We start from the raw sequence: 12,224 nt of genomic DNA on the forward strand, positions 1-12,224 counted from the left end.
GAGAGAGAGAATGAGAGAGAGCACATGAGAGGGGGGAGGGTCAGAGGGAGAAGCAGACTCCCTGCCGAGCAGGGAGCCCGATGCGGGACTCGATCCAGGGACTCCAGGATCATGACCTGAGCCGAAGGCAGTCGCTTAACCAACTGAGCCACCCAGGCGCCCCTTTTCTCTTCTTTTTATTTCTATCTTGAGTTGTCCTCAGTCTTCTCCTCTCTCTCTCTATACTTCCTTACTCTGCTATCTCATGGAAGCTTAGGGCTCAAACCTCCACACAGATAATATTCAAATTATTCTAACATCCACTCTTCTGACCCCTGGTCTGCATTTCCAGATGGACACTTCCACTTGAATGCCCACAGAACTCATATTTGTGTACCAAATCAAACCACTCTCCCCTAAAACATGCACAGCCAAGCCAAATCGAAATCCAACCTTCCTGTACATTTCATATGAGTTTATACTGGAAATGTCTGTCCCAGGGCCTGCCAAAGCCACAGCCATAAATAAATCAAACTGTCTCCCCCAGAGAGCCCCACAGAAGTCCCGCATGGACCCCTTGATGCTGACCGACCAGCCTTAGATGGACGGTTAGAGAGGTAAGCCCCTGACCCAAGGACAGCCAACCAATCGAGTGGCTACCACCCAGTGATGTGCCTGCTGTAAAAAGATGCTCCACTAATCATGGTCTCTCTCATTCAGGAATCCAGTTTGAGAAACTGAGATAACACTGGGAGTAGAAGCTAGAAAGACTTGGATAAAGAAGCCCTAAAGTACAGGTAGGGCACAGTGAGATGAGGAGATATGGAAGCTTAAAAATATTTGAGGAGGCCAAAACTCTAAGCAGAAGCTAGGGAGAACAGAAAATGACTTAGAGAGCAGAAGAAAAGCCCAAGTCAGAAAAACAGAGGGCAAGAGGCAGACCCACCAGGAGAAAGAGAGCTCACTGGGAAGAGACCTTCTGTCCCAGGAAGTTGAAAAAGTGGGACGGTCATTAATATTCAAGACCCTTAAGAAAGATGGCTTCTCTTGGCTTGTTGCAAAGCCATATTCTCAGCCTCGATCTCACACTTCTATGATTCCAAAGACAGCATGGCCTTTGAAAACAATATATAGTGGGGGCGCCTGGTTGGCTCAGTCGGTTAAGTGTCCAACTCTTGGTTTCGGCTTAGGTCATGCATGATCTCAGGGTCCTGATATCGAGCCCCAACGTTGACAAGAGTTTGCTTGTCCCTCTCTCTCTGCTCCTTCCCTCCCCGAATAAATAATTAAAAAATAAATAAATAAAAACAACATATAGCGTTGTTAAATAAACTGTCTTCACTGCTGATTAAATCTTTACAGAACACAAAATGAAGAAAAATAGTACTCAACAAAAGGAGAGAAGAATAAATCAAATGTGAAGTGGCTAGCAAAACAAACATAGCTGTTTTTTTTTAAGATTTTATTTTTATTTATTTGAGAGCACGAGAGAGACAGAGAGCGGGAAAGGGGGAGAGAGAGAGAGCGTGCACAAGCAGAGGGGAGGGGCAGAGGGAGAGGGAGAAGCAGGCTCCCAGCTGAGCAGGGAACTGGATGAGGCAGGGCCTGATGCAGGGCCTGATGTGGGGCCCGATTCCAGGACCCTGGGATCATGACCTGAGCCAAAGGCAGATGCTTAACCAACTGAGCCACCCAGGCCCCCCAACAAACAGTTAAGAGGGCATTAATTAGAAGGTAGGTCCAGTACAAAAATAATCCTCTGTGCTTGTCAGACAGGACCTCTCATTCTGTACCAGTTTTGGAAGTCACATTTAAGTGGAATGTGAAAAGAAAAAGGCAAAAATGAATGAATGAGGTTCAAAATCAAGTAAATTAAATGATTTGCCCTAAGTCATCAAACTAATAATGTAGGAACCATAATTTCAAGCCCAGGTCTTCAGGCTCCACTTCTCAGTTTACTGGCTAATTCTCTTTGCACACTATTAGCTTTCCATTATCTCCTTCTCTATCCCAACTCCAACTTTTCATATACTCCAAAGAACAGACTTAAAAGATAAATACCCCTTGACACTTCCCTGAAGTTTCCTTTCCCTAATGACAGTTGAAGAGAAAGACCACTATAAATCTTACTGAACAATACATGACCCAGTGCATTCCCCACCTTTGTTGGTTAGATTGTGCTGCCAACATACCTAGCTCAACACATCATAGCTATCATTCTTTAATTCAACATATACATTACATATTATATATATAAGATACACGTATTTTAAAAACAGGAGAAATATATATATAAAAGAATGACCTTTAAAGCACAAAGAATATATCTGATAAGGATCTAGTATCCATAACATATGGATAAAATACTTAGGAATAAATGTAAGGAAATATAAGACTTGTACACTGAAAACTACAAAACACAGCTAAAAGCAAAATTAAAGACATCTTAAATAAATGGAAAGATATTCCATGTTCAATGATTGGAAGACTTCATATTGCTAAGATGCCAATACTCCCCTACATCAACCTATAGATTCAATAAAAGCCTTATCAAAATCCCAAGGGCACATTTCGTGGGTAGAAAAGTAGATTCCAAAATTCATAAGAAATTGCAAAGGACCCTAAATAACAATTTTGAAAAAGAATAAATTTCAAAATTACTACAAAGCTATAGTAATCAAAATGGTGTGGTACTCTCAGAAGGATAAACACAGAGATGAATGTAATGGAACTGTAGGTCCAGAAGTAAACCTTTACATCAATGGCAATTGATTTTTCACAAGGATGCCAAGAGCATTCATTGAAGGTAGTATCTTCAACAAAGGGCACTGGGAAAACTAAATATTTACATGCAAAAGAAAAAAGTTGGACCTCTACCACAAACCATAAATAAAAATTAACTTGAAATAGATCAAAGGCTTAAATATAAGAGCTAAAAATCTTAGAAGAAAACATAGGGGTAAATCTTCATGCTCTGAGCTTTGGAAATGGGATTCTTGGATATAACACCAAGAGCACCAGCAACTAAAGAAAAACTAGATTTCATCAAAACTTGAAACTTACATGCATTAAGACACTATGAAGAAAGTGAAAAAACAACATACAGAATAGAATATTTGCTAATCATGTATCTGATAAGGGTCTAATATCCAGAATATGTAAAGAGCTCTTATATCTCAACAAGAACAACAACAACAGAAAACAAACAAAAACAATTAAAAGAAGGGGCGCCTGGGTGGCTCAGTCGTTAAGCGTCTGCCTCCGGCTCACATCATGATCCCAGGGTCCTGGAATTGAGCCCATGTCGGGCTCTCTGCTCAGGGGGAAGCCTGCTTCTCCCTCTCCCACTCCCCCTGCTTCTGTTCCCTCTCTCACTGTCTCTCTCTCTCTGTCAAAATAAATAAATAAAATCTTTAAAAAAAAATAAAACAATTAAAAGAAAAACTGGGCAAAGGATTTGAATAGACATTTCTCCAAAGAAGACAGACAAATGGCTAATAAGCACGTGAAGGCTCAATATCACTGGTCACTAGGGAAATACAAATCAAAACTATAATGACATACCACTTAACAGTCACTAGGATGGTCATAATCAGAAAGACAGAAAATAACAAATGTTGGCAAATATGTAGAGAAATTGCTGACTGGGATGAAAAATGGTGTCCTTGCTCTGGGAAATAGTTTAGTGGTTCCCCAAAAAAGTTAAACATGGAACTACCATTTGATGCAGCAATTCCAGTTCTAGGTATATACCCAAAGGAACTAAAAATAGGTATTCAAACAAATACTTTTTTTATACAAATGTTCCTAGCTCAGTATCTACAACAGTAAAAATGTAGAAACCACCCAAACATCCATCAACACACAAACAGATAAACAAAATATGGTAGATATATATAATGGATTATCATTCAACCATAAGAAATAATAAAATACCAGGGGCTCCTGGGTTGCTCGGTCGGTTGAGCATCCAACCAGCTTTTGATTTCGGCTCAGGTCATGATCTCAGGGTCGTGGGATCAAGCCCTGCGTAGGGCTCCGGGTGCAGCACAGAGTCTGCTTGTCCCTCTCCCTCCCCTTCTGCCCCTCCCCCTAGATCATGTTTGCACACGTGCTCTCTCTCAAATAAATAAATAAATAAAATCTTCAAAAAACTTAGTAAAGTACCAATACACAATACATGCTATAAGAATGAACCTCAAAAACACTACACCAAGTGAAAGAGGCCACATACAAAAAGTAACATATACGATTCCTTTTAAATAAAATATCCAGAGTAAGTAAAGCCATAGAGACAAGGCATAAAGCAGGTTATTGCTGCCAGGGGATGAGGGAAGGGCGAATGAGGATGCCAGTTTAATGAGTGTGGGTCTCCCTTGCGTGTGATGGAAACGACACAGAGGTGACAGCAGCAGAAGACTGAAAGTGCCCACTGCCACTGAGTTGTGCACTTTTAAATGGTTAATTTCAAGAAAAAGAGAGAAAGGAAGGGAGGGAAAGAAGGTTCCAAGTGCCCACCTATATCCACAACACAGCAAAGGGGAGAGAACAAAGCCACTGATGCAGCTGAAAAGCCAAGTGCATTAGACCTAGTGCAGCCCCTCAGGTGATATTCACTAGGGCTCCTCTCGTTTCCTCCTTCACATCCTAATTCTCAGACCCACTTCACCCCTTAGATACTTTTTCATATAAAAAGAAACTGATTATCATGCTCTTCTATTTCTTCTCCCCCACTCCAGACCTCTAGGACAAGTAAATATATGTTGCTTTCTCTCCCCTGGAACAGAGGATGAGATGTTACCATGTGCTTTAGAAACACAAATGGCATTGTACGTGCAAAGCATGAAGTTCCAAAAGGAATGCTTCTTTACCTTTGCCAGTTCTCTTCTTAGCTCTTCTTGCTCCTCCTCTGACAGGGTCTCTGTGGCACTGATCGTAGCAGCAACATCTTCTCCTTCCTCAGGTACTGGGTCTGTTCTCAGCAGACCTTGTTGGGGATTTAAAAAAAAAAAGTCTGTAAGGTATGAAAGCTAAGTAAAATTCTCCTTTAGGCTCTTCCACCACCCCAGCGAGAATAAAAACCAATTAGACTGGACCCACACATCAACCTTCTGTACCCTCAAATGACCCGGCTCTTCCTGCAAAGGACAAAAGAAAAGTCTCAGCTACCACTAAAAACCACCCAATTATACTCTGCCAAAATATGAATTTAGAAAAGAGAGCATTCACATAGCTTGTTCTTTTGCTCAGTCACAATATAGTTACTGCAAAGTAGAAGAGTTAAGAGGCCAAGAGTGGGATCTTGCCAAGGCTTTAAATGCTACACCTTAGTAAATCAGCATGACTAATAATTCACACTAACAAGGGGTTTGTAAATGTCTCTAGCTTCCTCTGCTAATCAAATCCAGCATTTAATCTCAGTCAAGAGCTGAACAAACTCAATACCTACAGAAATTTTATTAAAAAAAAAAAGAAGAAATTGTATTACATTTCTTTCCATTGTTAGTGGAGGTAGGAAACTCCCGTAGCTTAAAAAAAAACAAAAACAAAACAAAACAAAAAACTCTATATCTCATCCAGATAACCCTGAAAAGTTGTAATGTATACAGAAATGACCAACAGCGGGGTGCCTGGGTGGCTCAGTCATTAATCGGCTGCCTTCGGCTCAGGTCATGATCCCAGGGTCCTGGGATCGAGCCCCGCATCGGGCTCCCGGCTCGGTGGGAAGCCTGCTTCTCCCTCTCCCACTCCCACTGCTTGTGTTCCCTCTCTCGTGTCTCTCTCTGTCAAATAAATAAAAAAATCTTTAAAAAAAAAAGAAATGACCAACAGCAACACAGAAGTTTTCCACATTATTTAAGATCAACTAGGCACAGCCACTCCCCTGGAATAGAGTCAACCACTCTGAGTCCTTCACCCTGAAGAACCTGGTACTTCTTGAGTGGCCAAGGAGGCATTTGGCCCTCAACGACTCTCTTCTCTGCTGCCTAACCACCCATGCACAAGGCTAGGGTGAAGTCAACAAGCACCCCCCAAAACCTTGGGTGCAAAATTTAAGATGGCACCAAAAACTCGATATAAATAATTTTAATACTTCAAAGCAATACTTTTTTAAAAAATCAAAGTTAATTCAAAGAATCTATAATGAACAAAATATCAAAATTTTAAATAGGCTCAGTATCAATGACTTTTCCTTCTGCCTCAGGCTCCAAAACGGCTTTGCACAGTACCATTCCTGATCTTGTCTCTGTTTAAAAGTTTAGTATTTTGTTTATCATGCTTTCATTTTGATTTTTCTGAAAATTGCATTAACATACTATTGGTCTTGACTGCAGAGCATCTGGGTGCCCCCTTAAATTTTACAAACTCAGGCAGGTGGCTGCTGGCCTCACTTGCCTTATCCTAGTCATAGTCCTGCCTATGCATCCCCCTGTCACAGAGGTCTGTGTTTTCACAGTCTCCTCTGGCAACAGATTTTTGGCATAGGGAACCAGAGAAACGTCTCTCCTTTTCCTGCTCTTCGCCTCTTTCTGCCAGTGGGCGTTACAGCAGTCGCAGACCCCCACCACCCCCACGTCCATTTCTGAGAAGTGCTAGTTCAGCCACAGCAGGGACATGGCATCCTGCCCAGATCAAAATGCCAGGCAGCGGAAGACAGACTTCACAGGCAGGTGGAAAGGCAGGAGGGAGAATAACCACGCTGTTCAACAAGCAGCCAGCGCCACGGCAAACCTAAAGGAAGTATATGAATCAATGACACAACCTGTATGCCCACTGTGTAAAAGGTACGAAGCCACCCGTTACAGGGTCTATCGCATATTAACCGCTAATGGCACCTAATAATTATAACAGCATGAGCGTAACAGTACCAAAACAGTGCCTACCTGAAAGGTGTTTACAGAACTGTTAAAGGAATAAAAGTAGTACAAATAAGACAATTCAAAAACAAACCGGAGTGGGAAACAGAATATGATTAAGCCTTCTAATGCACAGACAGTATGTGACGGGTACAATCGGTAGATGGAAAAGCTCAGTGAGTAATTGCTTCTGTAGGCCCCCTCTAAAATATCTTCAGACTGCCCAAGTAAGACTTCTGTCTTAGAGACAGAACAGAAATCTGATTATGTCACTCTCCAGCTTACAATCCTTTAGTGGTGGGTTCTCCCTGTTGTTTTCCAGACAAAATTCAACCCTGTCGTTTAGCACACAGGCCTTACTGGGCCCTGGTATTTGCCACTGGAACCCTCATACTCCAACCCCAGCCAAATCGAACTGTGGATAAGGTATGTACTGTCAGAAATCACTGAGAAGGGCCCGTGTATGCTTGCAAATGCATCCTCTATGCCAGATCATGTGACGAGAGAGTATGAGACTGAGGATGGGAGAGGAGTATATGGAGCAATCATATAAGACAATATAGGAAGAACCACAACAGAGTTGATTATAAATATTCTTTGTTTTATTTTTAAGGTTTTGTTCAGACTTCTCAAGTCTCCAACCAGAACAGGGCTCAAAAAAAAAAAAAATCCAACAAAACTCTGGTGCTAAACCATGCCTTAAAATACAAAGGCTCTTTCACGCTTTTTAATAAATACTAGTTTGCGAATCTGCTTAAGGGGAAAATGTAATATCTAATTACTAATAGCACTTTATTGCACAATTCCAGAAAGAATCTAGGGGGATTCTGATACTATTCAAGTATTTAGTTAGGCTACCAGGGAACATAAATTTCTCAGAAAAGGGGATCATGTAGTTGTCCACAGTTGGCTTCAGGACTTCCAAGATGACCTTGAGATTTTATATTCAGAATCATTAGTAACTTAGTAATTACAGGTTTTGTTTTTCCCATATTAGCCTGTAGGTGGCAGCAAATTATCAACGTTCAAATTTTAAGGTGTTGTTTGTTTAAGGGTAATCAAACGGAGGGTTTGGGGGATGTTAAAATGAAGAACACAAAGGCAGATACCCAAATCACTGGCAAAACATGACAGTTACGACTTAGGAAAATTATTAATAACCACAGCCACCACCACAGAGTGCATTCTATGTATATTCAAATCAGAACTAAGTGGTCCAAATACATGGTATCATTTACGTCCACCACTTCTGTGATGCGGAGATCTACCAGTTCCGGGAGGAAACGAAGCTTACCGAGGTTAAGCAACTTGCCCATGGTAACACACCTGAATGTATAGTGGGGTTACAATTTTGAACCTAGACAGCTCGATCTGAAAGTATAGGCTTAAAATCATTATCTCCAAAGGACAAATGAAGACAAGAGTAGGGGGCTGAAGCTCAGACTTGTAAGAGGTCTAGAAGCAATAGTAATTAAGACTCTGTACAAAGGAAAAGAACCTGGCAGAGTAGGTCAAAAGCAATCTCTTCACTTCCAAATGTATAGTTTCTCCAAACTTGGAGCCCTAGAAGTTTTTCTAGATATTATCCAATTTCCCCCTATGTTCAGGAAGAGTGTAATATTTATTGTAGAGGCAGAGTGTGGCTTTGGGGAGAAAAAAAATATTAACTTCTCATTCACAAGTTGGGAAGCAGGAGCATTTTAACATATAATTACTTAAACCATAAGTACGCCAAAAAAATTCTTATTCGATCATTAATTTTAATAGTTCTCCTCAGAATCTGATAGAAAACTGTTTTTAAAAGATGGCAAAGAGGAACAACATATGATTAATATTTATTGAGGTCTAATCCACCAACCAGGGAGATTCACATTATCTCATTCTGAAAAAAAACATCTTAGAACCAACACCTGATGAAAGGAGTACAATTTATCTCCACTAGGAAAGAGAGACCCTCTGAGGTTAGTAATCTGCCCAGAATCACAGGTGAGATTAAAATGCAGGTTTTTCGGACTCCAAACTCTTGCTCCTTCACAAATACTTTTTCTTAGAGAAATTCCAGGGAACAGGGAGGACGAAGGGCAAGCTGGAAGCAGAGGGCTGGGGAGGGACTTCCAACGTCCCCCGAGGGTGTAAGAACCCATGTGGATTCCTGGCTGAAAGTCACGGATGCGCCTGGGTGGCTCAGTCGTTAAGCGTCTGCGTTCCGCTCAGGTCATGATCCCAGGGTCCTGGGATCAAGCCCCACATTGGGCTCCCTGCTCCGTAGGAAGCCTGCTTCTCCCTCTACCAGTCCCCCTGTTTGTGTTCCCTCTCTTGCTATGTCTCTGTCAAATAAATAAAATCTTAAAAAAAAAAAAAAAGTCATGGATACAACTGTAGAGCCCTAGTGACAGAAAACTGGGGATAATTTGTTCCTTCTGGTTATTCCTATTTTAGCCACCTCCATAATTCCTGTAGTTGTGCAAAGAGTTTGCCTGTCTCCCCTCTCAAGAGTTACGTAGCAGAGAGAGCCTGGAGCCCACTGACCAACAGGCAGATGGCTAGGTGCCCAGGTGAGAGTCCCACTGCCAGGGGAGTGACAGGGAAGATGAACAGAGACCGGGGGATCACGCCCCATCAATCCTAAGACACAATTTTTTCCTTTATATTTACAACTTTGAACTCGAGATGCACTGAACAGGCAATCGGTTAAGCAGTCCTTGTGGCATAGTTGTTTGTCACCTGTAAACATGCTCCAAAATTTGCAAAATGGGTGTCAGGGACTGAGAACATCACAGACCTCTCTTTCAAGAAAGTCTGCATCACAACATTGTGTGGAAGGAAAATAAAGCAAGACATGGATTATTCCCAGTTGAAAAGCAATTCCAGTAAGTTAGGAAATGCACGGGAAGGTGTTTCAGGAAAACTCTAAGTTGGTTTACTCTAAAAAATATGCACAGGAGTGTTATGGTCAACATATACGTCTGAATAAACCAAAAAGAATGCTAATAAGCATAAAAAATTTTAAGTAAAATTAAAGCAATGTCTCTTAATCTTTCAACTTGCAGCAATTTCTCCCCTTAATGAACAAATACTATAATGGTACATCCTAAAATCCATAGTGTCTTGGAAGAGATGAAATATAATACTCCACACTTCTGAGAACTTATTAGTAATGTGAGGAAAATGAAGTGCTTGGGTCTTTGGCTGCAGTGGAAATGTGTGTGATGAGCAAGCATGGTGGGAAAGAACAAGGAAGAATGGAAAAAGATTTCAGTCTTGAATATGTCCCTAAGTCCAGACTATAAAGTCCTGAAGTCAACATCCTTGTCTTTTCATCTCGGTACTCATGGTGCCAAGAACAGAGTAAATGTTAATGCTTTATTTGAACTGATTTACTGGTTAAAGATTTATTCAAATGAAGTTCCTCTTTACTTTCCCATGCATACCCCCCCTATTCGACATATACTCCCAAAAATTTCAACCAGAAAAAGAAGCAAAAAAGTTTTTTGGTTTTTTTTAAAGATTTTATTTATTTGAAGAGAGCGACACAGTGAGAGAGGGAACACAAGCAGGGGGAGTGGGAGAGGGAGAAGCAGGCTCCCCGCCAAGCAGGGAGCCCAACGCGGGGCTCGATCCCAGGACGCTGGGATCATGACCTGAGCCGAAGGCAGACACTTAACGACTGAGCCACCCAGGTGCCCCCAAAAAAGCCTTTTTTAAATACAAATTTTGAACCTACAATTAAAATTAAGGCATGATTTTGAGTTTGGTGAGTACCTTTCTGCTCAGGTGCTACGGATGCAGCCCAGGCCACCGCACCCTGGAGCAGGCACCCAAACATTTCCCTTCGGTTCACCTTTGACCTTGCACCCAATTTAAGACCAACTGCTTCTCCTCAAGACTTTCTACAACTATCATTTAAAAACTTTTTAGCCATTTTCATATAATGATCTGAAAAAATTTTGCATCATGTTATTTAAACACTTTATTCAATAAGATGAGGACATTGGGGTCGGGGATTTTTTTAAAGAGTAGATAAAGCATGAACTTTGAAATTAGATGGCTCTGTAGGTTGACTTGTGTCCCCCCAAAAGATACATTTCATTTCCTAACCCCCAGGACCTGCAAATGTGTTTTCACTTGGAAACAGGTTTTTGCAAATATAGCCAAGATGAAATCACAGTAATTTAAGGTGGGTCCTAATCCAATGTGTCCTTATAAGAAGAAGGAAATTTAGACACAGAAACCCAGAGAGAACAACACGGAAACATACAGGCACACAGAGGCCCAGGGACCACTCCCCGTGATAACGGAGGCAGACGGGAGGGACACAGCTGCAAGGCACAGAATGCCAGGATTGCCAGCAACCACCACGAGCTAGGATGAGGCAAGGAAGGATTTCCCTACAGAAGGAGCACCGCTGACACCTTCATTTTGGACTTCCAGCCTCCAGAACAGAGATAGAACACATATCTGTTGTTTTAAGTCACTCAATTTGGAGCACTTTGTCAGGGCAGCCCTAGGAAACCAGCCCCCCCCCAAAAAAAACCCATTACATATTTAAAAAACACCACGCACGCAATACCACCTGGCTCTCCAGGTTTTTGTAAGAACAGTGTAAAGGATTATGAACAGGGAGAGTGGGCAGACAGTAGACGTTCAGTAAGGATGCGCTATTGCCCCACTTTTCCGTGTGCTACAAGTCGGCCCAGTTACTTCCTGTCTCCTCTTCCATGAAGCATGGCTCACAGGTCCCCTCATTTCCCGTCTCTCTCTCTTTTTTGTTTTTATTAAAGATTTTTATTTATTTATTCATGAGAGACAGAGAGAGAGAGAGGCAGAGGGAGAAGCAGGCTCCCAAAGAGCAGGGAGCCCGATGCGGGACTCGATCCCAGGACCCTGAGATCATGACCTGAGCCGAAGGCAGACGCTCAACCATCTGAGCCACCCAGGCGCCCTTCCCATCTCTCTTTAACCCCGGTCACCTGGCATCCGCCTCTCCTCTGCATCTTCAACATGACAGCTGTCAATCATGACGTCATTTGACGTCTCCAAGGCATCAGCACTGAACCCCGGTCTGAAATCTCCTCTCCTGTGATACCTCCCCAGATTTTTCTTACCCCTGAGATATGGCTTCATCTCACTCTCCCAGGCATCTACTTCATGCCTCCCCTCCAAACTCACCACTCCTGCCTTGATTCGGGCTCTTGCCATTTCTTGCTCAGATTCTTGCCCCTAAAGCTCCCTAATGGTGTCTGTCCCTCCAATCCATTCACTGTCCTGCCACCAGAGTGAACTTCTAAGGTATGACTCTGACCACGGCACTCCCTTGCCTTAAGTCCTTCTAGGGCTTCCCACTTCCCAGTAAAGCTCTTGCTCTTGACAATCTGGAGCCCACCTACT

General features: G+C 42.1%; 1 protein-coding gene across 4 annotated transcripts in view; it reads right to left on the reverse strand.

Annotated features, from left to right (window-relative positions):
* Positions 1-12,224, reverse strand: part of TPD52 (tumor protein D52) — a 93,095-nt gene that overhangs the window by 20,288 nt on the left and 60,583 nt on the right. For all 4 annotated transcript variants that reach the window (XM_081816178.1, XM_006727143.3, XM_081816177.1 and 1 more), the window contains exon 2: positions 4,851-4,966. In XM_081816178.1, the coding sequence (XP_081672304.1) occupies positions 4,851-4,966 (116 nt within the window). The remainder of the gene's footprint in view (positions 1-4,850; positions 4,967-12,224) is intronic.

Source organism: Leptonychotes weddellii, chromosome 4, assembly GCF_054177405.1.
Source record: "Leptonychotes weddellii isolate Sample4059 chromosome 4, ASM5417740v2, whole genome shotgun sequence".
NCBI classification, from domain to species: Eukaryota; Metazoa; Chordata; class Mammalia; order Carnivora; family Phocidae; genus Leptonychotes; species Leptonychotes weddellii.